The sequence below is a fragment of the Artibeus jamaicensis genome, unplaced genomic scaffold (assembly GCF_021234435.1).
Source record: "Artibeus jamaicensis isolate MK-2021 breed Jamaican fruit bat unplaced genomic scaffold, CSHL_Jam_final scaffold_1689, whole genome shotgun sequence".
NCBI classification, from domain to species: domain Eukaryota; kingdom Metazoa; phylum Chordata; class Mammalia; order Chiroptera; family Phyllostomidae; genus Artibeus; species Artibeus jamaicensis.
In genome coordinates, this window is record NW_026522029.1 from 8,474,747 (window position 1) to 8,502,683 (window position 27,937).

The 27,937-nt window shown below is 50.5% G+C and overlaps 1 protein-coding gene across 1 annotated transcript; it reads left to right on the plus strand.

Annotated features, from left to right (window-relative positions):
• Positions 1 to 794: 794 nt before the first annotated feature.
• Positions 795 to 27,937, plus strand: AKNAD1 (AKNA domain containing 1). Its single transcript, XM_053655865.1, has 14 exons — positions 795 to 1,844; positions 3,727 to 3,766; positions 3,929 to 4,077; positions 4,172 to 4,234; positions 8,779 to 8,912; positions 11,388 to 11,544; positions 17,076 to 17,170; positions 19,797 to 19,897; positions 22,712 to 22,834; positions 22,925 to 23,032; positions 23,794 to 23,907; positions 24,898 to 24,979; positions 26,932 to 27,061; positions 27,806 to 27,937. Exons 1-14 carry the CDS (start codon positions 798 to 800, stop codon positions 27,935 to 27,937), a joined length of 2,475 nt encoding a protein of 824 aa, XP_053511840.1. The 5' UTR covers positions 795 to 797.

The following is a 27,937-nucleotide window of genomic DNA, read 5'->3' on the forward strand; positions in this document are numbered from 1 at the left end:
GGAGGAAATGTCACTGCTTTGAAGTTCTCCCAACAAGTCACAAAGAGATGCGTAAATGAGTGTCTTCCATTGTGTTTGAAAGGAACCAAGACACACCCGATGGCAGCCGGCTCTGTTCTGACCGTGGTCAGGAGTATCCCTCAGATCAGCTGCCACCACCAGATGGGCCACCTGTCAGGGCTGCTCAGAGCAAGGGGGCCGCCCTGCCCGAGGGCCGACGGGAAGAGCCACGCTTGGCGGTAGGACAGTCTCAGGTGTGCCGAGGCCCTTGTGTCCCTTGGTCGTCCTCTCGTCAGCCCCTCTCCGCCTTCCCCAACATTCAGGGGAAGAGCAGGAGAGGGGCCGGAACGGCTGCGGGGCAGACGGTTCGGTCTCACCCAACACAGGGGCCCATCACGATGTGTGGAAAAGTGACACCCCAGGACTTTCAAAGTCAATCCTTTACTTGCATCCCAAGCTCCCATTTTGGGAGAATGAATTCCAAATAAGTAGCATTTCCTAAGAGAGGCTGATAAATATTTGGTCATTAACCAGAGACCAACATCTCCCTCGATGTAATGAATACAAATGTCGCCCCTCCTCCTTTCCCCTTTGCCTAGACCACGGGTCATACCCATGCAGCACGGACAGTGGGCAGGCGCCCAGCCTTCTGCCTCCAGGCCTGTAACCGAGTTTCTCTAAACGTTCTGGCACAGACACCACGAGGAGCCTGCTGCCGGGCGTTATTCTAACGTATGTAACAATGAGGCTCGCTCTTCTCTCTCTGCACAGACCAGGACACACGGTGAAGACAGCCTATGAAAACCTGGTCTACAGTCACAGTTAAGGACTCCAAGGGCAGGCATGACGCACGAAGGTCAGGCTGCACACACATGGATGAAGCCGATCTCGCAGAAGATGGGACTTGCAAGCGACAGGAGGGTCTGCCTTACGGTGGGCTTCCCCCCCAGACTAAGCTGTGGGATGATCACCGCCCTTCTTCGAAGAACCACATTCTGGGCGTCTCGGATCAAGTGAGTTCAGCAGCAGGGGACCCTCAAGAAGGGGCTACATGGTGCAGAAATGCAGACACAGTGCTGACCATGGATAAAATGAATGAAAACACTGTTGAGAAAAAGTACGATGAAGAGCAACAATACACCACAGATCCTCCCGGTCCAGCTAGAGGAGACCTTCCGAAGTCAAACATTTCCGATATTTTACAGCATCACCTTTCCAGAGAGGAATTTTTAAAAGGTGAAGGCATCGACTGTGAAACTCTGCCAGAGATCTCTAATCCCGACAGTTCTGTCGAGGCCATTGTTAAAAGCATCATTGTGCGTTACGTTAAGAGTTCTTGGCCAGAAGAGCAAGCCCCAGAGCTCACCGGTCAACTTGACCCTGAGAGGGATGAAGAGAGCGGCACCAAGCCCAGCCGTTCTCCAACCGCCGCAGAAGAAAGCACCTCTGAGCTGGAAGAGCCAGTGGCCGCTGGAGACGGCAGCCATCCGGAAAGCTCCAATTTTCTAACTGAAGCCAAGAGTCCAAGCCATAAACAAAAAGGTCGCCAAGGGCAGACACCTCAGAATCACCAGACTGAAAAGACAGGATCAGGCCACAGGTTCCGGTGTGATCAAGTCCATTACCGGTTCTCTGATTTCTCTAATATTGCTCCCACAGGGAAAATCCCTGAAAATAACATAATCGATAAACCGCTTCCAACAGATACACAAGACCACTTTTCTCATGAACTGAGAGACAGGTTAGCTCTTGTGCAAGATATTTTAGAAAGCCTGTCTAGGTCAAATTGGGTTGAGAAAGAAGAGCAGGAAAGGAAAACTCCTGACCCCTCCTTAGAGACAGAGGTAAGTGAAAGTCCCCTCCAGGAGACACAGACTCGGGGCCCTCCCTGCGCCTGGGTCAGTGTGAGTCTTTGGAAGGGTCTGAGACCAGGTTCTAGTTCTGGGGTGCCCCGGGGTTCTAGTTCTGACTGGGCACTGTGACCTCCCAGAAGCCCAGCGGGCGTGCTCAGGAGAAGAATGGGGGACTGGGCTAATAACAACACATCACGGAATAAAATGCAAATTCTTCAAATTCTTGGGATTTGAGTTCCCCTATCTTTTTTTTTTTTTAACTCCGTCCTACCCTTCTAAACTGAGCCCTTCTCCCCTCGAAGTTGCCCTCAGTCTCCCAGCTGACCCTGACCCCCCTCCAAGGCCCTGAGCACCCTGAACTCCTGCCTTACATGGGACACCCCGTGTCTCTGCTTCAAACCCCCATGGGCCTCAGGACTTCTCAGAACCCCGCCCCCCCCAATCTCCTCCTCCTTTGTTCCGTGTTCTGATGGGCAGCTATCTGAGCCCGCTTTGACCCCGAATCTGGAAACTGCTTCTCCCACTGGACTTGAAGTCTCTCGAGGGCAGCAACCTTATCTTCCTCTCTCCACTGCCTAACTTCCGCCAGAGCCTGGGCCTTGTGTCTTCCACCTATTCCTAGTTATTAACGCTAAATGTATTTTACCCGTCTTTCCACCCACCCCAACTTCCCACACTCTGAGGCTCGAGATCTCACAGATTGTTTGAGATTCAGTAGTCAGGGAAATTAACATTAACCATCGAGGTAAACATTTCCCTTCTTCTGGCACTTGGCCAGCACTGCGTGCTCCTGTCTCAGCCTCGTGTGAGCCGCACCCCGGCCTGAATGCCGTCTGCGTTTCCCTCTCCACCTTCTCAGGCTCCCAACTCCCTTCCCTTGCAGCTGAGCCCTCTGCTAGGGAGTTTGAACAGACCCCCCACGCACCCCGCCCCTGGAGCCCGCAGCCCACCTAAGTCATGGAGAAGTCAGTCTGCACCCCTGTGACCCTGGCAAATGTCAGGGTTCTTCCTCCTCCTGCTTGCAGGAGGACCCCGGGGGTGCCCGATTCTCCACGCCCAGCGTCAGTAGGATCAGGGCGTCTGAAGTCAGGGGTCCGGTTTTTCCCCAGTCCCTCCATTTCCGGCTGGAGAACTGGACCCTGGAGGTTCCACAGCCATCGTATTGGAGGCATTCGTAACCCTCCGAGTCTGGTGTGACCGGGCCCGCTTTGCTCCCTGCCTCTGGCGTGTTTCTGAGCTGTACGGGTTGTGCACGACGGATGCCCCTCAAGGGGAACCGCTCTGGAAGTTAAAGTCCTGTCCGGCCAGCCTGTGGGGAGCGGAAACGCGCCCGTCCTGCGTAGAAATCGCTGTCCCGACACCCGTGTTGGAATTTAGCGGACACCATTTTACAGGATTCTCTCGAGTGTGGCTCCCACGAGCTTGGTGTCAGTGAGGGACGCAGACCTGAAGACAAGACCCCAGGGCGCCTGCCTTCACAGAGCTCGTGTTCCAGGAGACATGTTTGTGTAGCTCACACAGCGGCACCAGACCAGACAGCAGTGACAGCTAGCACGCACTCAGCACCTCCCACATGTTAAGACTGTGTTAAGAAGTTCACACTCAACCCCCCACAACAACCCTGCAGGGCAGGTTCTGTCACTGTCCCATTCACTGCTGAGGAATCTGAGGGTTGCAGTGATGGGGTAATTGCCCTCCCTGGGTCGCCCCAGAGGTGAGTGTCAAGAGGGCAATTCGACCTTGGCATCGGGCCCAGCCCTTGACATATATCACCCGGCTGCCGGCCCCGTGACCAGAACGTGGCAGGTCATTCTGATGACGGCGTCACTGATCAGCGCCCACAGTAATGCTTTCTTGTCCTCTAATTACGCAGACGGAGCCCACGAGGCACATCTACCGGGAACGTCTCACAGGTACGAGCGTTTTTAAACCTCTTCCGTGTAGATACCCACGGTGAAACTTTTTAAATAGTGAATGGTGGTGCCTGCCCCCAGCTCCAGTTTTCTGTACTTAATGACTTTGTAATGAACTCGCAATGACTGGTAGCCAAAATGTATTTATTCTCTCTTATACAGGAACAGAATCCGAGACAAGTCTCTTTCAGTTGACATCACCCTCTCAGAAAAACCCTCCTGCAAGCTCTTCTTACATATTCCAGAAGCTATCCCACCAGAAAAGGATGTGTCAGAAGTTGAGAGAACAGACTGATCGGCTGAGGAGTAAAGTAATACCTTTAAAGCTCATTGGGAACCACAGAAGTAACCACGTTTCAACATACAACACCACGTCATTGATGATATTGCCTTTTCTCGCTGCAGGTGCAAGAATTCTCCAAAAGCATAGCACAGGACTCCCCCCGTCACACGCGAGACAAGAGGCTGGTAATCCGTTACTCTGTTTTAAACACCTTTCCTAGAGACTTTGAGGGGGGCAAACACAAACAGCTTCATGGCCCCGGGCCGCGTCTGCCCAGGTGGGCGTGTTCTGCTGGAGACGAAGGGCGGCCATCCTGTCTCCTTCTCTCCGTAGCTGCACGTCCCCCAGAGGCCTGGCCTTGCGTCACACATGTATTATGCCCTCAGTCATTAGTGCTAAATTGAATCGCATTAAGATCCTCAATAACTTATTTCAAGTTGGTTGTACAGTAACCGTTTAGTACACAATTGCATTAATGTTTAATTTAGGCCATTTCCTCTTTTCCCCGTAACCCCATCTTATCTTCCCAGAGCCCCCTCACCTTGTCCCCATGCTGAGGTTCCAGTCTCACTAATGATTTGAGGTCAGGGGCTAAAACAGCTAGAATTCTATTTCTCTACATGTTGAGCCCACCCTGTTTCTCAGGGGATCTATTACTCATGGCTGTTTTTCTTCACCGTTGACCCATAATAACTCTGAGACCAGGGGAGGCTCAAGAGAAGAGCACACCAGCCATTATAAAGGGTGATAAGGCCCATCCAAGAGCTTGTGGGTCCCAGGGATGTCGGCTGTAAGAATTGCCAATACCTGGCAACTCAATATATAAAACTTTGATAACTTAAAATTGATCTTAAAGCTGTACTTTTCAGATCAAGATCTTTGGGCTTCATATCCTGGCTCGGTGTATTTAATCAAGTCACTAATTTACATTGTAACACCTTGTTCATCAGTGCCCAAGTCGAGAGAAGTGGGGGTGGAGCCTGGCAATGGGGCTGAAAGCAGAGGCCACCAGAGCCAGAAATGGGCTGAGCTGAAGATGTAGTTCAGGCCGCTGGGCAACAGCAAGGCAGGTGGTCAGATGTCCTGACATAAACGACGCAAGCAAGGCTCGGGGCAGGCTGTGCTTTGGAAGCCAGACAGCGCCCCAAAACCAGGAGGATCCAAATGTCAGAGACATGATTCATTACCCATTCGATCATCATGCTAATTTAACAACTCATTTATTTGTTCAACAAACACTTACCTGGGACTTCCTGTGTCCCGGAGTCTATACCAGGCACTAGACGTTTGGAGATGATGGAACAACTTCTTGGTCAAGCAGCTTATAGTCCCCCAGGAACAACAGATTGGTAGGTACAATGGCCCAGGGACAAGAAAGTGCTGACAGGCAAGGAACCGCATGTCACTGCAATGGACTAGAACAGACAGGACCTGGGGTACACGTGGTGAAGGAGGGCGGGACCAGAAAGGCAGACATGGGCAACACCAGGAAAGCCCTCTGACTCACACCCAGGAGCTCGGTTTCACCCTGAGGCTGAGTGATGGGCAACACTGGAGGGTTTCAAGCTGAGAAATGGAGAGCGTCCTGTGGGCCAGACTGTAGGGACAGAGACCAGCTAGGGAGCCATATCCAGGGAACAAGCCACGAGGACCTGAACCAGGGCTGCCAAGAGGATGAGAAGAGGATGCGTCCAAGGGTTTAAGGAAGTGCTGGCAGATTGAAAGGGCTGAGTAAAGGAAGGGAGGAGGCTTGGGTGAACTTCAGATTGCTATCTGGGGCAACAAAGGTCAGGAATAAAAGTGGAGGATCCAGTTCAGAGTGGGTGTGGGAGGCAGGCAGGAGGCGAGTTCAGTTTGGGACATTTTGAGTTCCCTGTGGGACATCCGATTGGAAGGGTCCAGTAGACAATTAGAGCAGTGGAGCTGGATCTCTAAGGACTAGTTTGGGCCGAAAAGGTAGATTTGGGTGTGGCTGTGGTTGAAGCTACTGGGTATGCCGGACTGCCCAGGCAAACCCACAGAGTAAGCAGTGAAGTCCAAGGTTAGAATCACGGGAAACAGCACCCACTGGCAGGTGAAAGAAGAAGGGTCCACCAAGGAGACCTAGGAGGAGTGACTCAAAAGGCCAAGGCAGATCTGGGAGGGGCAGTGCTGCAGAAGCCAAGAAAACAGGGCCCCAAGAAGTGGGGAGTGGGCCACACCACCAAAGGTGCTCCGTGGGAAGGAAAGCAAGCTGTGCGCTGAGTCTGGCAACCCGGAGGCCTCGAGGGGCCTTGGCCTGCCCAGTTTCAGTGACGTGGTGGGTCTACGGGAGCCGGATTGCAGGAGATCAGGAGTGAATGATGAAGGGGGTCTCCATAAACCTGAGCTTTCAGGAACTGGAAGAACACAGACTTTTAAAGGGCTGAGCAAAGCAGAGGGAACTGGTTCAAGGCACTAGCCTTCTGAGGCCTTGATTCAGGACGCTTCTTCCTGGTGTTAGAGGGACATGGGGATTCATGTTGGGACAGAGAGGAGAGGCAGGTGACTCCTGACAGCACCCCTGGGTCTGGGACTTCAGGCCCTTTGCTCCGGTGTGGGAAGATGGCCAGACGCAGCTAAGACTGACCTCCGAGTGAGCAGCACAGAGCAGTAGAAAGCACTCTGATTTCGGAGCAGACATCGTGGCCCTACATATTGGTGGTACAATCTCAGGGAGCATGTCTTCCCATCTCAGAGTTTTACAAGAATTCACGAGGACCATTTATGGCTGGGAAGCTTTCCCCTGTCTTCTTCTGAGGTGTAAAACATGATTCGAAATCCAAGATCCTAACTTAAAATGGGCTTCCCTTGTCTCTCTGCTTTGAACACCTAATTCTTTCTCAAGAAAGAATTCTCAAGGCTTTAATGTCACTTTTGTCCTGCCAATCCCTCCATGGCCAGTCCTAACTTCTCATCCACATCTCCACATTTGCATCTTTACTTGGGTATCCCATTCTCACGGAAAGTTCTCCCTTGCCCAACACTGTACAAATTGCTGATGTTGCTACCTTCACTGAAAAGTGTGGCCCGTGCAAATTCCTCATTTAGTTAGGTCTTCCACATTCTGCCCATCTCCCTGGCTGGACTCCTGAGCACTGCCTGGAGAGTCTCAGCCCCAGGCCGAGGCCTGGCAGGAACCAGGTGGCCTGCTCCAGTGGAGCACTCGGGGAGACTTTAAGGAGGCACCGTTCAACAACAGTGGGGGCAAGGTTACGGGAAACCGGTGAGCAGAGGAAAACAACAGTGGAGCAGAAGGGACAGAGGAAGAACAGGTACTGGCGCCCGAGGAGAGTAGCTGCAGCTGCGGGAGTAGCTGGCAAGCTCTGTGGCTTTTGGTAGAGACACAGCCAGTCCATGATGATACCAGCAGGAGGAAGTCGGGGAAACAAAGACCCCTTACCCCATTCATCTTCGGTTCCTCCCTCCTGTTGCTGCTGTCCCTGGAAGGTCAGCTTCCTGGGTGGGGCCCAGAGAACGATGGAGGATGCATCTGGAGGGAGAAATGGAAAACATCTGCCACACTCGCCATTTTTTATATCCAACGGCCAATATGTTTCCAAACTTATTCATTTTTTATAATAACAAGAGTTGATAATGAAGACAATGATAGCTACCATCTATGATGTACTATGCTCCTGGAATTAAGCATTATCTCATTTAATTTTCACCATATGAGAAAATTGAAGTTTAGAGTTCAAGTTCACTAAAACCATACAATGAATAGGTGACGGAGTCTGAACTTGAACCCTGGTGTGTCTGATCCTTTAACCCTGCTGTGGTATGTTCCAGCCCTTGGGAATCTCTCTGCAAACGTCCCTTTCCTCTCTATTTTCATGGATGCTGCCTGCTCTGGGCCCTCCTGAGCATCCTTCAAGCCTGACTTAAGTCTCCCTCCTTTCACGGAGCCGTGGCAAAGGACTCCGATCCTTGGTTTCTTTTCCCAACTGGGATAAAGTCCCGGAGACCAGGGACTGTGCCTAATCCAATTTTTAGATCCATCATACTTTCAGCGCAAGGCCAGGCACAGCAGGGCTCAGGGACTGTTCAGCGACTGCAGCTGCACAGCTAAAGCCCCTGCCCTTCAGACAAGCCCCGTCGCCTGCCCAGCTTAAACATTCTCCTACGAGGCTGCGGGTGGTGACGTGGCACCGTCTAGAAGACCCATTCACAGCTTGTGGCTCAGCTTCCAGCTGTTCCTTCCCGTCTCACCCTCTAAGTGCCATAAACTCGAACCCGGGTCCCCTAAGTGCAGTTTCTTTTTAAGATCTACGTGGCATCAGACCTGCTTCCTACCGCTCCCACTTCCTCTTCTATAAAACCAGGATAATAGTATCTACTTTGCAACACCTACAACACCGATGCCTCGATTAAACAGGATAATGAATGGGAACGTGCTACATAAGCTAAAAGTCATTGGGCAAATAGGATTATTCACATCCTGTTAAGGAAGTCCAGGGGCCCCTGGGTGGGCTCTGGGAGAGAAATCGGAGGCAGTGAACTTCCCAGCTTTGCCCTCTGAGGGCGGTGTGAATGTTGTGATGGCTCTGTCTGTTTTAGGTGTCAGCCTCTGGCACAACACGAGGGCCAGGAGAAGGACGGTGGCTTTGCTTTGACACTACTGGAGGGTACACCCTCTGTGGTTTGGGGGAACAAACAACTCCACGCGTGGGGTTCCAGGAGAGTGATTCCAGTGACTTTTCCACTCCAGGCCCTGGAGAAACTGCAGGGGCATCTTGCATGGCTGGAGCAGGAGTTCGTGGTCAATAAGGACAAGCATCTGACTTGGAAGCAGCAAGTCTGCAAGCATGAACCCCCAACCGGCGGTGACTTTGATCCGGAAAGGTCAGGTTTAGCCTGTGCGAGATGGGAGGGTGTCACCCCGAGAAAGAAGTAGGAAAGAATTCCTGCTATGCGTAAGGTCCCGTGCCAGGTGGTGACCCAGATGGAGTGTCCCAAATGAACAGTTGTCCCCTGGAGGCACAGTTGTCTCATCCGGGGGACAACTGTGCCACCATCTTGCATTTCAGGGCATGTCACTGTACTGGGTTCTGAGACCGGGGAGAGCCCTAGAGAGGCTCACGGTTGAACCCTGGAGGGCCTCCTCTGCCCCCCCCCCCCCGCCCCTCCGTCCACTCCTTCACGCCATTCCTGCCTCTGCTTCTCCCGTCTGGTTCTTCTTCTCTTTTGTCCCTCTTTCCCCCCTTTCCTTCTCAGGCACAGACAAGTCCAAAGGGGCTGTGGGCAGGAGAGGATTACTGTCAGCTGGTGAATGCTGGGGTGAGGACCCCACAAACCCTGGTAAAAGGGAAAACATTAAAACTTAAAGTCAAAGGACTCCTGTGTTAATCCACATTAGAAACTTGGAGGCACGTTCACGCTCAAGTTTCCAGCGGCCATTTTTATGGCACATGACCGCTCTCTCTTTCCAATCCAAACAGCTTTATGATGTATTCCAGGAATCGGGGCCTGGGTTCTGCCCATATAATTTCCTGCTATGAATGAAAAGAATCCATTTACTGGGCTCAATATTTGTAAGTTCAGCTCTTTCTATTCATAGCATTTTTAACACATTTTTATGCCAAAATATGTTAATGGTCTATATTTTAGCACTCGCATGCTGTGGTACTTACCCCAAAGTATAATTTTACTTTTTCAAATGAACGAAACCTCTGTGTACTGTTATTTCAATACTGAGTAATTAGACAGCAAGGATGGGGTTTTAATATTGCTCCCCCTGCCAAAGTCTTATTTTTTTTTTCAGGGGAAAAAAAAGATCTCCACCTGCTTTCCCTATTTGTTGAAAAACAAATGGACTAAGGATATTTTCCAAGGAATCCCACTTGTTGGCAGGAGTTGTAAAGACAGGGCTCTGTGCACATTGAGACCAAAGCGATGTAATCAATGCCTCATTTGTACCCCAGTCCCACCCACGCAGCACCTGGCCCCAGGATAAACCGAGTTTCAACTGGGATTACACCCCATCCACAGGAAAAGCTTTTAACACTGGGGCGAGGGAAGGACCCAGCCTCCCTCAAAATGCAGCAAAGCCGCCTCAAAGCAAGCAGAGCTACTCAGTGAGAGGCTGGTCTTCTTGTTTTCACGTGGGTGTACGTGTCAATGAGCAGAACCCCATGCTACCCTTGAGGTGTTGGTGTGTCGAGAACCTTCTGAGTTGAGTCCAAAGGCCTTTGCAGATGGCTTTCTGTAGGGGAAAGAATTCTGCAAAGTCACGGACTAATCACTTGTTGAAGTCAACTGATGTGCTCTTATTAAAACCTTATTATTGCCTTTAAGAGGTAAAGTGCAAAAATAGCCCTTTGGATTTCACGCATCCCCTTTGTCAGAACGTAGTCTGGAAGTGGCTTGATTCTTTCACACACCAACACCCGAGCCAGGGAGCCAAGAAATGGGGTCCTTCTGCCTCCACCAAGCCCCTCTTCCTGGTATTACCATCTTGTGCTTTGCCTAAAAGATCACAAATTCCCTCAAAAATGCCTTTTCTCCATCCCCAAATCTGCAATTTTGATTGCAGATCACCCCCCCCTTCTTCCTTCACTCACTTTCCAGCCTCTCCAGCCCCATCTCTTCCCACAACCTGTGGCCACAGGTCATCATCTCTCCTCCTTTATATTTCTGGTCTCTCTCCTTGTGCCCTACTTTCTGCTCTTCTGCCTGCTAGGGTAGAACATATTTCCCTGTATTTTATTTGATTAGCAACGTGGTTTTCCACGCTTAGGTCTTTGTCCCACCACTTACCGAACAGGCCAGCCTTTCCCCACTGGTTGAAAAAGGCACTTTTCTCCTACACAGAATCTCCATGGGTATCTGCTCTGTCCCTCCCATGGAACTAGGCATCTGTTTCTACAGCAACCACACAGGCGTTAAACTACCACCGTTCAGTCTATATTTTGAAGTGTTGCTTCTTTTCAAACCTTTCTTTAGCTATTCTTGCACTCTCTCATTAAGACTTTATAATCAGCTCACCGAATTTAACACATTTCTTAATAAAATTCCATTAGAATGTTGTTCAGGATCATGTTGAAATTACCGATTCGTTCCAGAACGTGCAATAAACATGCCTGTCCAGGAGCATTTTTAAAAAATGTAGACGCTACACACTTTTTGTTTGAAACATGAGAAGCACAGCAAGATTAAGTGATTTGCCCAAGGATACACAGCTAATGAAGAAATGAATTATTGCTCTTTCCGAAGACAGACCACTTGAACAATACAGGTCCCTGCTGTAGTCAAGAAGTGTCGATACTAACTGGGATGTTGACTGCATCCCCTGTAAGATGCCTGTTTATGTTTACTTAGGAAAGTGGAAGGTGAAATGTGCAGGTCGGAGATGCTACTTGAAGAAGTTAAAGAGAAGATCGAGCAAGGCAAACAAACTTCAGCGAGTTCTCCCCCTGTGAGTCCTCCCGCCACCCCGGCTGCCTTGCCACCGCCGTCCTCTCCACCCTCAGATGAGGTAATACGGAACCTACAGCCTAATTCCATGCCAGGAAAAATGGCTTCTGTGCGTTTATAGAGTCCTAAGTCATGGAATCACAAAATTCTATTTTAACCTTTCATGAAAATTTGACTTTCCAAAGTCCGTCACTCACTTTCCAGCCTCTCCCCTATATCATATTATTTAAAATGGGATCACACTGTAAAAATTAGAAGCTATTTCAAGTGTTGGCTTTGAACTATCTTATTAGTCTAGGCTGTAATAAGGCAGTTTAAACTGATGAACCGCTGAAGAGCCATTTCTTCTGCATGAATAGTAATATTTTTGTGGATGGAAATAATCCCTCTTAATTTTCCCTCTTAATGGTTTAGTACTCGCTGTTCTAAATAAAGAATAACACGCCCAGTGAAAGAACTGTTTCCATGAGGCCACATCTGCATTCTTCTCTCTCAAGTGAAATTCTTTTGGATTCTCAACAGATGCAAAATTAGGAATTCAAATCAACCCCCACTGTCTTTCTACACTTTTTGTTTTTGTAACCTCAACTATCAGAACATTTCGGACTACACTGAAATTCTGAGAAACTGAATCATCTGGATAATTGCTAAAATTGATTCTTCCATTTCAGACAGCATTTGAGGACATAGCCTCTGGCTGACATTCAAAAGGTGAATAGGTTTTTTGTCAGAGTTAAGGACTCGATGTTGAGGATCACGCAGGGTGGGGCAAAAGTAGGTTCACAGTTGGGAGAATGTGCAACAGTCCATTCTTGTATTGTTATTTATTACTTTCCATAAGAACAACTGTAAACCTACTTCCGCCCCATTTTGTATAAATGTTAGCCTTTCCACAGATGAGTGTTTGCCTCCTGAAAACACTCACCCTCCTAGGAAAATGGCATTCATTCCAAGGCCCAGCTTCCGAGTTAGGCCATTTATGTTAGGAACCTTCACTTCCAGCCCCCATCCCACACCGGGCAGTACTCTTGGCTTGGTCTGTGAGCCCAGAGCACCGCGTCCCCTTTGTCTTTGGGCCGCTGTGCCTGTCTCTGGGTCCCAAAGATCTGAGTGAATGCCTGGCGCAGAGCGGATGCTCAGCACAGTAACCGCCGAGCCCCTGCCTGCGCTCAGAAGCAGTTCCCCAGGTTCCAGGCAGGTTACCGTGCAGACAGGGGCCCGAGTTATCCTGCAGGTGGTGAGGGGGCCTGGTGAGTCAGGCCCGCCTTCCACCCAGCAGCTCCCTCAGGTCTGGGCCTGCTCTCGGTCCCAAGATCACAGCGACGGTTGTGAAATGATGAGAACGCTGTAACTTTGTAAAAACAGAGTCTACTGCTAGTGTTATTGATGCTTGCAGCAAATGTTTACAGCTAAATGTTAGGTACTCTTCTAAGTATGGGGGACAATGAACATGAACACTCATCTGCCCTCGTGATGCTTGTATTTCTGTGAGAGTCACATACAAGGCACCAATAAAACTGACAGGTCATCACGGAATGTTAAAAGGGCTCTGCAGGAAGTCATGACACATTCCTTATGACTCTGAAGCCAGACTGCCTGGGTCCAAACTCTGGTCTGTCACTCAGTGGCTTTGTGACCTTGGGAAAGTCACATAACCTCTCTGTGCCTCAGGTTCCCCCCTCCTAAACTTCCTACTGCTTTTTCTCAAAGTCTTTGCAGACTGTAAAGCTCTGGATCAACAGAATTATTGTTCATAGCGTATAGCTTTGCCATTGTCGCTTCTGACCCAGTGTTCCCCATTCATAATGAAATCCCCTCTGAGTGCTTCCCCAGACCAGCAGCGCTACAGGGCCAACACCCCTGCCCCCCACAGTAAGCCCCTTCCCTGGGTGCTGGCTGCTGTGACTATTAAGTATCTGGGGTGGGAGGTAGAGTCACTAGGGAGAAGGGGTCAGAGAAGTATTTTCAGAGGAGGCGAGATTGGAACTGAGTTCGGGGGCAAAGGAGGAGGCAGCCAGAGGAGGAGACAGGAAACGGGACTCCAGGTGGGATGTGGCCGTGCCTTGGGGCTCACCCTGTGCAGGACCTGGAGGACCGCAGCCCTAACAAGTCCTTGTGGGCGGCTCTCCGGATTCCTAGCAGCAGCTGGCAGTCCCTGGCCTGGGCCACGTGCGTGCTGAGGGCTAGGGACAGGGGCACCCAGCACGATGCAGGAGGCTCCTGGAAGGGGGACCTGAGTCGCCCACCCCGCAGACCCCAGCTGGGACAATGACAGGCCCCTTTCCAGGCAGGGGTGCCCCAGGGAGGGTCCGAGAGGCTCCACGGGGAAGGTCCCTGCATCATGGGTCACATCGTGTGCCTGGCTCCCCAGTGGCGCCCAGAGGACCTGGACTGGCCTCTGCGACTCTCTGGGAGAGGCTGACTAGAGGGGCGGGGAGGGGGGCAGAGGACAGGTGGCCACAGGATGTCCCCACCATACTCTACCTCCAGTTGCTCCTTTCCACCTCCCAGGCCTGCTGGCTTTTAAATTCCCTATGACCACTTAAAGGAAAACCAAATAATCCCCCACAGCAGTGCACCAGGTAACTCAGGAACGGATTCTGAAAGTCCAACTGCCGGCTTTGCCTATCTAAAAACCAGACCAACCAGATCAGAGGGCCTCAAGGTCGTCTTCTGATTGCAGCGTTCAGTCCATTGCCAGTCCTGCTCTGCCCAGGCCACACCACTGACTCCACCAGGCACCAGCATCACTGAAGGCAACTTTGAAATGGGCACACAAGATCAGCTGGCTCTGCACCAAGGGGCGTCCTGGGGGCTGGCGCTGCTGGGAGCGGCCCATCACTTACATTTTCCTCTCAGCACCACTTGCTCAGAGCTTGCCCAGGGGGCTGGACCAGAGCCGGGCTCTCCAGCTGTGGTCGGCCTCGAGTCACCTGCGCCTCTGATGGAAGCTGAAACGCAGGCTTCCAGTCCCTAGTTTTGGATGCCCTGCAACTCTGCATTTCCAACAAGTTCCCAGGTGAGGCCCAAGCTGCTGTCCAGGGCTGCTGGTGAGATGATCTCATTATGAACGGACTGGAAACTCAGGTTAAAACCCCTGGGTCTCGAACGATAATGACACAATTGAAAGCAGCTCACAGTCATAACTCTGTTGGTTCAAAGCTTTACAGCGTGCAAAGACTTTTTAGCAGACGAGCAGCTGGAAGCTCAGGAAGGTCAGGAGACGCTCAGGGCAAACGACAGGACACACTGGATCTCAGCTGGGGCTCAGGGGAGCCCTCCCTAGAGTCTGGAGTGTAAATCGGCCTTGAATGTGACATGCAGGGGAACCCCTGTCAACCTGGAAGTGTTTGAATGACGAAAGCAATCAATATATGTTATGGCCCCCACAAAAAATCATAAAATAGAGAAAGGCATAAATATTTCATTGAGTGTTACTAATATTTTTTCTAATTTTTAAATTTTTTCATTTTTGTTTTGTTGTTGTTACTAAGATTTTAACATACATCTGTCCAGTCTTTTTTCTCTGCACACCCATACATGTTTTTGCAAAAATGGGATCGTACTTTGTGATTTTTTTTTCATTTAACATTATGTTGTGAGGAGCTCAACATATCACTTAGAATAAGCCTGCAGTTTCACTTCTAAGGGCTGCATTGTATTTCACCATAGGGATGTACCCTGACTCATTTAACCAATCCCTCATTAATGGACATTTAGGTTTTTTCCAGGTAACATCATTTCAAACGCAAACGTTTTCGTAGTTATTTCCTGAGAAGAAAAACCTAGGAGTACAGTTAGTGGTCCAAAATGTACACATTGAAAACTCTGACCCGCGGGCCTTGGAAAGCTCACAGCAGTCAGTCCCCACGCCCACAGCGGAGTGAGGGGAAGTACACGCCTCCAACCCGACCCCACCCTGTATTTTTGGTTCTTTTTCTTTCTAGCCTTTGCCAAAGCGATAGAGGGAAAACTGGTATCTCGTGGGTTAAATCTGTATTTCTTTGACTATTTGTGAAATTTAACCCATTTTCCTATGTTTCTTGGCCATGTCCACTTCCTCTTTGACAATATCGATGTTTTGTTTGCAGAACTGAACCCACATTTTTTTTTTGAAGCAGACAACTGGGGAAATGTGACGAGCAAATGAAGTTTGGTAGTGAGATTTTTAGTATACACAGTGCTCTAAGGAGCAGAGTCCTGGTTAAGGACACAGCACCCTGGGAGAGGAGCAAATCCCAGCTTCGCGTGTCACCTGTTTACTCCCGGCATGACACTGTTGGGTTGCGTCAGTTCTCTGAGCCTCAGGCTGTTCATCATTAGAATGGGGACAACAGGCCAGGGTGGTGGGAAGGGACAAAGGAGGCCTCGGGAGAAGCACCTGGCGCAGTGAGTGATATCAGCACATGCTTGTTTTCATTAACAAGAAAACACGGAGACCCTCCAAAAAATTAACGGAACAAAAGATACGAAGTAAAAAAGCACAGGCAGGAAATACAGCGAATAAATCCGCATCTGGGCCCTGGCTGGTGTAGCTCAGTGGATTGAGTGCGGGCCTGCAAACCAGACAATTGCGGTTCAATTCCCAGTCAGGGCACATGCCTGGGTTGCAGGCCGGTTCCTTGCAGGCCAGTTCCCAGCAGGGGACGCACGAAAGGCAACCATACATTGATGTTTCTCTCCCTCTCTCCTTCCCTTCCCCTCTAAAGATAAACAAATAAAATCTAAAAAAAAAAAGTCCACATCTGGGAAAGTGCCGATCTCCTTTAGTAACAGAGGAAATGCTAATCAACACAGGGTGCCACCCCCCCTTATTAAATGAACAAAAACATTTTCTGCTGATAATTCCTGATGCAGAGGCAGGTGTGGTCACACCGAGTGGCCCACATTGTTAGTGGCTGTGTAATTCGCACTTGGTGGAAAGCAGTTTGGCAATTCCTATCATCACACAAACATGTTGTCAACCTTTGACCCAGGCGTTTCCTAAGGAAGCAATTCACGCATGGAAAAAACTACCATACAACGCTGCTTAGGCCAGCGCTGCTTGTGATGAGAAAGGTGTGTGCATCTCCTGTTTGCCGGGAGGGTGAAAAGCGTCCTCAGAAATGTGTGCCCGGCGCTGCCAGGGGTCTCCTTGTCTGGGAAACAATAACCTAGGCCTCTAGACAGTCACCAACCCTGTGCCAATTCATAGTTGAAGGCACTTCTTTGGAAAAGCTCTCAGAGCTCCACTAACCAAGGGTCAGATTGATAGATTTAAAACTTATCCTCGGAAATCTGTTTGTCGTCTGGAGGAGCTAGGAGTAATTTGAAACTAGAGCCTATAAAAATGGGAAAAGTATTCTGTTGCTGTAAGCCAGGCTTTAAAGTCTGTTTGGAGGTGGAGAGAAGTCGAGGTGAGGCCGTGGTAAGGGTTCTCTCTCTGAGCCCCGGCGGCCAGCACTGCACAGACCCCCAAGGGAGGAATCAGAACCAGGCAGCCCTAAGTGGGGAGTTTAGCTGGCCCGGCTGCCTGCTGGGCTGTGCTTGAGCAGCCAAGGGATGAGTCACTTCCGTGCTCACAGCCACATCTGTATGTGTTTTCTGGTGCAGTGGGACCCCCACAGCCCCTCCAGAAGGCAGACACGTGTGGAACGTGCAGAGATAACCGGCTGGAGCTGTGTCTTCTGCCACCGGGTCCTCGCATGGTGAGAGCGGACTCCCAGGGTGGGCGGAAGCTGGGCCCGAGATAATGACTCCAGTGAGAGTGGGTGTTGACTCGCTGACCGGGTGCCAGAAGCCACTGGCGCAGTTACAGAACCACAGACCTCAGAGCTGGGCACATAGCACAGCCTCCTCCCCATCTGCAAACCTCTGTAGCTGCGGTTCCGCACTGGGGTCAGCATCAAGCTCACCAGGGAGATTTTAAAATCATGTGCATGCCACGGCCCCACCTACTGTTTCAGCCTTGCCAGGGGTGGAGCCCGGGAGAAATTCTTGTGTTCAGTCTCCCCAGCTCATTCTAATAAGCTCCCTTGGCCAAGAACCTTTGAATACCACCCAGAGAAATATGGAATACTGTCACATACCATCACATACCAGCTCCCACCCTCACTCCTCTGCCCCCGTCATACCGGAAATAAACCTTATCCCCAATCTCCGGGCTTACTTCTCCCGTCATTACTCAGCAACAAATCTTCAAGGTAGTGAGTGGGAAATCGTGCACAAAGTTGCAGATAAGAAATCCGAAGGAGAAATCCATGTTTTAGAAACACTCACTGGAGCAATTGTTAGCCTCCATAGATTGAGAATCACTGCCTTGACGCTTCTATTAGTTATGGAGAGGCGCCACCTTCAAGATCACAGGCGCCTCGGAGTGGGGCAGAAGCTTGTCTGATTTACCTTTGGAAGGTCAAGGGTCAAGGTGGGAGGAACTGTTTGGCAACCACTGTCACATGTAGTAATGGACTCTAATAGAAGTAGGTGACAAGGTCTGAAAGACTGAAGTTTCCTGTTAGAAAACATTCCACTCTGGGAATGGGTACTTGTCAGAAGCATTCCATGAGCTCCCCTCTCCCTCAAAGAAGCACCGTGGCGTCTGTGCCAACATCTCCCCCGTGTCACCCTGCCTGGCACAGGACTTTAAACCAACGTGCCAGTGGTCAGCTCCGGCTGTCAATGCAAGGGCCACTTCCAGAGCTATCCCAGGACTACTACTCATATCCGTTGAAGTGAGAATCCAGATTTTGGATTTTTTTTTAGGTTTTATTAAGCATAATAAAAATACATTTTAAAAACATCTTCATCAAGCATTCTAGGTACTAAATGTTTCTCTTCCAAATTTCTAGTGTAGGCCCTGCAGGGACCTTGGCTCTAGACCAGATGCACTCTTTCATGATGAAAAAGGAGAGAAAAGCACACCCAATGTAAAGTCAGACCTAACAGGGAACGCACTTCTGGGGGGTGACGAGACATACACATGGCTTATAAACTGGACCCTTGGTCAGTGACAGTCTCAGGAATTCACTGAACAGAGGGCTATGTACACTCTTCACTTTTTTAGAAGATTCGCTCTTAGATGGACTGTGTTCTTTATAAAACCTGCTGGTGGACATCACGTTTGCAAAGTGGTGCATACACACAGATGAATGACACAGATGCTACGTGTGAAGTGCTTTCCCTTTGTGTTATTTCTGATGCAGAACTTTGGGTTTAAGCTACTAAAACTGTCTCCTCAAGTAGAACTGCCCTCGGCTGTTAGGTTTGGCAAGATTTCCGTGCACAAAGAAGTTTAAAGCAGGCAGAAGAAGAAAGCCATGTTGGACTGAACTCACTGGGGTGAGATCCAAGTTCTCCACTTTGGAGAGCAGATGTTCGAATGCCCCCGGGGAGGAGGGTGGAGAGAGAAAACGAGGTGTGAGAAAGTGTGACTCAGGAGGACAGCATGTTTTTCCAAGAAGAGGGGCAGGGCCTTGCTTCTGGGCCCCCCGGCCCACAAACTGGGGCCCCAGGAGACCTGCACGCATTCGAGTTCGCCAAGCAGCACCAGGGCTCACCCCTTTCCCGGGGAGTCAGTCCCCATTCCTCCTGCCTTTTGAGTTCGGTCCAGGGTATCCTGGGCATGGTGCCTTCCACCCTGAGAATGACCAGCTTCCCCTGGGGTCCATTACTGCACCGCAGGGGCTGAGCAAGAGCTTAGGAATTATTATTAGAATCCCTCCAGAGGAGTTAGAAGGTCTGGCCAGAAGGGAGGCTGAAGCTGGAAGGGGCAGAGGAAGTGACTGGAGGACATCTTCTGGTGCCCCCTGGTGGCCTTGTACAGATAAGCCCAGATGCCCCTCTAGTTTCTAGCCCTGTGGACACCAGACAAATCTACTTTATGGACTTTTGAAATACATTCAGTTTGTACTTAGAGAGTCAAAGCCATGTGACATATAGCATGGCTTCTTCTTCCTTTGATAACTGATTTTAAGACATGAGTATGGAAAAAACTCCAAATTTTTATAGTTACAAACATCAAGTTTCTATATTTTTGTATGTAGGTATAATGATCAGATCTTATCCTCTGGGGAGGAAAACAGACTTACTTTTACTCTTTGGTAACCACATTCTCATCAGGCCACACTGTGCCTGGTGCCACTGCTGACGGGGGAGCTCGCAGGCGGGCGGGCGGGCAGGCAGAGGACAGCCCTGTGCCGAGGACAACACTCCGCCGCCGGCTGCCTTGTCCCAGACTCTGACATGGGAAGGTCAACACTTCGGCTGTACCGACGCGCTCACTACCCTTGGGAGACTTGTACTCTAAGTTTATGGGGTCTTCTGCACCTTTTTTAGGGAGCAAAACATGGAGAAAAAAGGCCACAGAAGGACCAGCTGCCACAGAAGGTTTCTTACTGCCCTCCAAGAGCAGGCGCTGCTCTCAGATTCAAGTCTCAGTAAGTTGAGGGGCCTGGGGCTGCGGGTGCTCAGTCTTCCGGGCATCTCTCCACAGGGGCTGCTCTTGGTGGGTGCCAGCTTGCCACTCCGAACAGCACTGACTAGACTGGGGTGTTGCACGTCGTATTTTTTTTTAACGCAAAGACTTAAAAACCAAATAGAGTTAAATAAGATGTGGTCAGGTGGGTGAGTGTGCCAACCTGCTTCTGGCTGGACCTGCAGGACTCCATGGACTCAGCCACTAGGTGGCCTTGGTTCTGTGTCATCACGGGCCCAGCATGACCCACCAGGCACACCTGTGAGCTTCACTGCCACTCGAGAGTTGCTGCCGACTCTCCAGTGCACATTTCAGAGAAGCAAAGAAAGTCAGGGCTGGGAGGAGACCCAGAGAGCACAGTGCATGGAATTCAATGACTCTGAGTCATAAAAGCCTTTCTCAGAGGTAATTTAGGCACACCACCCACCCTGGCAGAAGTGCTCTGGGTGGGGGAGAGGCAGGGTTGAGGCCTGCCTGCTCACGCAGCTCCTGAGCACAAACACCACCTCCGAGTCTCGTCTGCCCTGCTTGTATGTGAGGAACCTGGGGGCCAGAGAGCTAACGAGGAGGACGTCCAGTGACCTCCCATTCACACAGCCTGTAGCCAAGAGCCTTTCCGTAACTCGCCGTTCCATGTCACGTTTAGTTCTGGTTCTTCTCCGTTGGTGACACATTTTCAGTGACTGAACACTTACTTTACCAGATGCTACAACAAAGCAGAACTTTTGAAGTGTGGTCAGAGGGCCTCAGGGAGTCCCTGAGACCCTTGCAAGGGGACCGGGAGGTCCTCTCTTTTCTAGCGATGCATCTATGTGAGGCTGATACCCCCACAGGGGGAACGGAGATGCAGCCGTGGAACCCAGCTGCTTTTGATTAAGGCCGATGTTCAGGATACTTGCCAACACACAAAACATGCCACTTTATTCTAATGTTCTTGAATTTTCAAAAGTTGTTTTTGTTAAAAAGTGTTTTGTTAATATGAAATAGATTATTTCTAAATGACATAACTAAAATATTTATAAAATAAACTCAGTTAAAAAATTTTAAAGCCTCGGGACTGCCCACTGAGTCTTGGAAAGGTCTGGTCTGTACAAGCAAAAACGATGTGGAACTTGCATGCGGACTCTCCTCTGCCCGTCCACCTCAGCCGAGCGTGGGAGACCGCCCTTCTGCAATGCAGGGGGCAATCTCACCACAGGCTTACGAACGGCACTGGTCACTTTACATGGAGAACAGATGTTCTCCAGGGTCCTCAGTTTTGAGTATAAAAGGGTCCTGAAATCAGAAGTTTGAGAACTGTTGGTGTAGCGCGTAGAATTTAGCTGTCGCAGCACCCCTGAGAGGTAGGAATTATCACCTTTACAGCTGAGGAAGTGGAGGCTCAGAGAAATGGAGTGCCCTGCCCGGATCAAACAGGTGGTGTATCAATAATGTACGGACTGGTAACAGAGGATCCCAAAACTTACGGGCTCAACACAGCCAACCTTTACTGTCCAGGGTCTGTGGGTCAGGAGTCGGGGAGCAGCTTACCCGGGTGGTTTGGGCTCTGCGTCTCTCACGTGAAGAGGCCTCAGGGAAGGTGGTGCCCAGCACTGATGACTGGGGCTGAGAGTCTGTTTCTTAGGGGGTCACTCACGTGGCCACTGGCTGCCTGAGTGTTATTAAGACATGGTAGCCAGCTTCCCCCAGAGCAAGTGACCCAAGAGAGAGCGAAACGGGAAACTTCAATGTCCTCTATGACTGGGTTTTGAAAGTTACATGCCAGCACTACCTCCTTATTCTGTTAGAAGTGAGCCACTAAATCCAGCCCACTTCTTGCACATGTCAAAGAATATATGGACATACGTCCAACCATCACAGCCAAGTGGCACAGCCATGCTTCAAATTCAGGACTGAGTCTCTCGCTCTTTCCACCAACCACACCACCTTCCCAGGGTTTGTCCCTGTGGTCCTTTTGTAGCTTTCCTTGGCTTCAGGATTAAGAAGACATTCAATGACGAGGGACTGAATGCAATTTGGAGGAGAAAAACCCTTTCCAGAACTCTTTGCGTGTGTGACTTACACTTTGAAAGGTAACATTATGAATGAGTCCAACATGAATACAGCAAGACTGGCAGGGGCTTTGCGCCCCAGCTTCCTCTGCCCTGGAGCAGAGATGCTGCTTGGACACCCAAGCCTGACATGCCCGCCTGCCTGGCCCAGGCCCCCGACTCTGCCCTTACCTGCACAGCTGCCCTGTAAGTGCACTTGGTCAGCTGCACTCCTGCTGACCAAGTTCAACAACTGCACGGGACACACGTGGTCACCACCACTGGCCTCTGAGGAGGGCAATGCTACGATTCAGGATCCTACATGGGCTCATGAATGAATGCTGGGAAAAACTACCTTTCCAGCCACCTGGGTGACACAGCACAAGCTCATGGCCACAGCAGGGATGAGAAGAGAATTTGGCTTTACTGGGGCAAATCTGGAACAATGCCTCCAAATGCAAGACTGTCTCATAACTCAGACAGACCTGCCTACCCAGCAGACCTTCACTGAGCACCCACATGCGCTGGACAAATCAAGACTTTATCAGAACTGTCCCTTATCAAAACATCTCTCAGTTGCAGAAAGGGACCACAGATGGCACTCCTAGGCTGGCAACTCCCCTTGGTAACACGGCCGGAGGAGTTCAACACTGTGGTGTCCAATGCACACCTTGCCCGGTGAGAGCTCCACTTGCCACACCAAAGGAACTCAAACTCACGTCTTTCTGTAACCTGGGTTTCTGCAGGCCCTGATACAGAACTGAGCTGCTACTCGGCTTCTGGCACTGGACCGCGGAGTAATAAATGTGAGACCTGTGGCACTAAGATTCCGAACTCCCGGAGAGGCTGCCGGAAAGGACCACTTAGAGGTGAGGGCGACTGGGGGGCTTTGGAAGAAGGCAGCAGTGGGAGGGCTGTTGTTCCTAGACAGAGTCCTATTTTTAACCTTTCCTTTTTAGAATTTCATTATAAATACAACAGGCCGGGACAGAATTACTCAAATCATGAAGGAGGAAGTGCCTTTGTCCAGCTCCGCTTTTTAAATGAAAATAAAAATTCTTCGTCTTGTAAGTACATCTCCTGCATGATCCCATCCTTGTAAACAAGCGAATGGGAGACCCTCATCACACCAGCCAGTCCTTCCACTGGGGGGGCCGCTGCCCTGTCCAGTCTGCTACCCAGGCTTCCAGCCCAATGTCTGGAGAACAAGAGTCTGGCCTGGGGCTGGGAGAGGTGAAATCCTAATGACAAGACTTTGACAGGTATTAAGTGCTATACAAGTGCAATCGGGTAACAAATTGTAAATATTTGCTGAGCAAACCACCAACAGGATAATTGCCGCTGTTACCGTTATTCCTCAGGAGTGGCAAAAGCTTTAAATATATCCCCGCTGACAGCATGGGAAGAAATAGGCTATTTTCACACTCCTTAAACATCATTCCTAACCTCGATGCAAAATTTTGCTTAGGAAAAAATTAAAATCTCACGAGCATTGGTTTACCAAGATGAATGAATAGGACATGGCTCCTCCATCCCAGAGTCCACATTCCACTGAGAGAAAGGAACCCAAACAGGCCCACAGCAGAACGTCCTACGAGCAGCCAGCGTGCGCTGGGAACAGGTCGGGAAGGACACATCCTTGCTTTGTCTCTGGACAGCCCTACCCGGCCCTCTGACGCCCTTTCCTTGTGGGCGCGTTCCCACCTTCAGAGCTCCTTCTCTCTCTCTCTCTCTGCGGACAGAGCAAACGACTCTCATCTCTCACAACTGCCAATGTTTAGGACTCAAGGCCCTTTGCCTGACTGACCTCAGCTGCCAAACCCTCCAGGTGGGTGGACTGTCCAGCTGGCAGTCAGCGACTCCACAGAAGTGACAGAGCAGGTTCCTTTCCTATCTTGTTGGTCTTTGGGTCTGCAGCTCATGGAACCTGTTATTCCAACAGGTGGGTGAGGGAAGCGACCGGGTCGTCTGAACTGCAGTCTTGGACTCCGGTAGTAAGCGTGCCATGGCCGGGAGCATAGACATCACGGAAACTGCAACAGAAAATGGGGTGGGCTGTCGCGGGAGGTCTCAAGGCCCCTCTGTAGACAGGGACACAATGTGCTCTGCTGGGACATTGTGGATGTGAGGACTGGACTAGATGGAACTGCACCAGATGATCCCATGGCCCTTTCCAACTCTGAGTTTCTAGGTTTCAAATCAAACCCACAATCATACTTGGAGACTACCCAAGGACTAAGACTGAGCTCACTAGTGTCTGTGCCTCACGACATGGGGCTGGTGGTTGGTGTGACTAAACTTGGACTCTGTGGTCCTGCCCCCTGTCCATGCCTGAGGGACAGGCAACCTCTCCCAGTCCCCTTGTCAAACGGGATCCTCGTGAGGGAGGTGAAGCCTACCTACTACAGACCAGTGAATGAGACAAGAGGCCTGGGAGGGAAGGGGGAAGATAGAGGAGAAAGGAGGGGATTGGGGGGGGGGGGACCTTCAATCTCTTTATCTTCTCTGTTCAGTCTCTATTTTCTAGAATTGTCTTAAGTGACTTACTGGCTAGTTTCCGCTAGAATCCTTGTTCCTAGAGTCGAGAGGACTTCAGAAATCCAGTGGGCTCAAACTTTTGCAAGCCATTACCCCTCCACTTCCATGTGAAGCCGTCGAGCCCAGAAAAGTTAGACGGCATGCCCGGGTCGTGTGGCCAGCACCCAGGAAACCTAGACACCTGGTCACTGGTCTGCTAATAACGCTCCTTTTAAAAACTGAGTTTCTCTTCCTGAATTCAGAATACTAGATAGAAAATTCCTTGTTTTCCATGCTCCCCAATTTTATGAAATATTTAAATCACACAAAAAAGTTCAGGAAATGACACCCACATAGCCACCATTCAGGGACCATTTTTGATGCTCTGAATTTAATCACAGCCAACACTTTTCAGCTTGTTCAAAACCAAACTGGATCTATTCCGAGCACAGGAATTCAAAACCTTCTCAGGATGAACACGAGCCCATACCAGGAAAGTAAGTATTATTTTATTATTGGTATTGATAACAAAAAGGCCTGCCCATTGGTTGGCTATGTGCTTAGTGCATTAAACTACCTGCCCAAGATCATCCAGATCCTAAGCAGCAGAGGCAGGATGCAAACCCAGGTCTGCTAATATTTCAATCACTTATTCACCCAACAAGTATTACAGTGCCAACAGCTGGGCGCTGTGCTAGCTGCTGAGGACACAGTGACAAAGTTGATGACTGTCCCTGCTCTCGTGGAGCTCACTTTTTTGGTAGAGGTGGCAGTGTTTGGGAATGCCGAGAAGGGCATTCAGCTTGGTTACCTAATTTGGGGTTCAGGGAAGCTCAGCTCCAAAGAATACATGTGGATAAACTAGCAAGGGGCAGTAGGGAGGGACAGGGGAGAATTCTGGTCTAAAAGAGCTTCTTGATGTGGAGGGGCCCTTAGCGAGTCCAGGAACGGTGTGGCTGGAGCCTTATAAAAGGGACAGGCAGTGGGACAGGTGGAGCCGGCGAGGGAGGGCTGATGGGATGAGCAGGGTCCAGCTGTTTTGGGGCTTGTTGGCTACAGGACTTCAGACTCTTAGGCATAATGGGAGATCAATGGAGATTTTTAACCAGGGAGGTTTAAAAGATTTTTAGTGTTTTAAGAGATCATTGTAACTACGAAGTGAGGAAGGATGATAAGAGGAGTCAAAGACTGAGCACAGAGGCCAAGTAAGAGGCTAGAGCAGTGGTCCAGGGGAGGTGATGGTAGCCTGTCGAGGGTGGTAGAAATGGAGAGTCTAGCGTTCGGGGGCTGTGTGAGGAACCAATAGTGTTGCAGAGTGGTGAAGAGTTCAGGCTCTGATGTCACACTCGGTCTGAACCCACTGCCCTTTGCCATAGTGGGGTACTACTGCTTAAGAATGTGGCCTCTGGAGACTTCTTGGGTTTGCATTTTAACTTGGCGTCCTCGGGCAGGCTGCTTGACCTCCCTGTGCATCCTATCCCCACTGTGTTCCTCCGTCATTCCCCAAGTGGGAGTAACAGTGGTGCTGAACTCGTCAAGGACCGAGTCAGTCCACTGAAAGCACTGAGAAAGGGACCTGGCTCATAAGCACTCAGCAAGTGATGGCTATTATTGCTGAGGGGGTGACAGACATCAAGTGGGGACACGGGACTCTGAAGCCCACACTTTCCAACTGCCCCATCCAGAGCTCTTCCTGAGCTGGGGCCCTGACGCTGAATCACCTCTCTCAACCTGAGGGCAGATCCAGCTGATGTTAATATGATAGGGAGGAGGGAGGGAGGAAGGTGCTGATTCACAAGCACTTGAAGTCAGACTGCACCAAAGAAGTGACGTGTAGCACGAGGACTCCGAAGCCAGGGGGCGATGTGAGGATGGCTCCACAGCTCGCCTGTGCAGCCAGGGTTGTGCGGACTGCAACTCCAGGCAGTGCCCTTCACCCAGCGTCTGTGAGTGAAAGTTCCTCATGTGTGTGCAGTGGGCGGCACCGCAGCAGTAGCCCTGGGACCCCCCGGTCACCCAGTGCAGAGGCAGGGCCTTCGCCGAGACAGACTCGCAGTTAGTGTCCCGGCCCAGGGAAGCAGTTTACGGAAGGAGGTGCTACAATGAATTCAACTCAGAGAGGGTCTGCATTTGGCAGACTGGTATGCATTTGTTTCATAAATATGCAGGGTAGAAGGTTGCCCCCAAAACAATGAAAACGGAATAAAATCCCTTCATGGAGTTTTGCATCTTTCTGTGCCAACAGAAGAGGAGGCAGATGCTGGGCAGAAACGCCCTTCAGGGCCATGGGAACCCCCTTCCAAAGCTCAGCTGTGGTCAGCCACAAAGGGACCACGAGAGCCACAGCAGGCCCAGTGTGCCCAGCTCCCCACCTACACACACTCAGGCACATGGCACCACAGGGTGGAGGGCGCTCCCCACAGACGCCAAGCTGTTTTTTGCCTTCCAGAAACAATCTTACGGCTTTCAGGGCCTACAGTTCAGACCTGGCTTCATCCTCGCCCCATTTCCACTACTGCAGGAGTTCCGGAAGCAAATCCTCCGGCAACCTGAGCAGTATCGAAGAAACAAAATCTGAGGTGAGGACTCAGAAGATACGTTCTAGAACCCTTGCAGCTTGTAAGCCTGGTCTTGATGACCATGACACTGATGGCCTTTAACTTTTCACAGTATGGTGGCATCAAAAGATGCTCTGCTAAAAGGTCTGTGCGCTCACTAACGATGGACACATGGCCTGAGCAGCCACATGCTGGGTTCTGGGTTCTTCCCGAACTGGCTCCTGGGGAATCAGCGTTGTGGACAGTGCCTCAGCTTCAGAAGTCCCCTGGCCCAGGCAGAAGGCACAGGAGACTGTCCCCAGCTGCTGGCACATCTGTCCCAGCGACACTGGGGTTACAGCTGCCAGCCACATCCAATTCTCAGATCAGTAACCTAATCCCAGGCCACCGTCAAATGCTCCTACACACATGTGCTATAACCCTGCCCTTTCGGGTGTTTACACCTGGCACTGGCCCCAGGGGCTCTTCTTCTTTCTCACGGCCCTCTCTCCTTACTGCAGGGGAACAGCCCCAGCAGGCTGCTGGCCTCACCCTCTGATTCATGCTCATCAGTCATGTGTCAGTCTTTTTTCTGTCCCTTGCCCTAAAAAATATCTTCCACAGCAAACTGGTTTCCTAGGAAACCAACTCTCAAAAACAGAAACAGGCCAGAGCAGAACAGAGCACTCCACACAAAAATTCCACCTTGCAGCGTTTAATGAGAACCCAGTCAATAGGCCCGGTGGTCCAGTTACGTAACCACACTGTGTGGACTTTCCTCTGCAGGGTTTAAACTCCTCTTTGGATAATGCCCTCAGGACAGCGATCGTTCTGAAAGAAACTACTGACCGAATGATTAGAACTATTGCAGAAGATCTTGCCAAAGTGCAGAGATGGAGGAATCGACTGAAATATTAG

What these genes read in the sequence shown, in the direction of transcription:
- AKNAD1 (XM_053655865.1), top strand. Translation starts at nt 798, where the DNA reads ATGAAAACCTGGTCTACAGTCACAGTTAAGGACTCCAAGGGCAGGCAT. An exon ending in CCGGAAAGGACCACTTAGAG is followed by an intron (nt 22,835 to 22,924) that starts GTGAGGGCGACT and finishes TTTCCTTTTTAG; the next exon opens with AATTTCATTATAAATACAAC. An exon ending in GGAACCTGTTATTCCAACAG is followed by an intron (nt 23,908 to 24,897) that starts GTGGGTGAGGGA and finishes AACACTTTTCAG; the next exon opens with CTTGTTCAAAACCAAACTGG.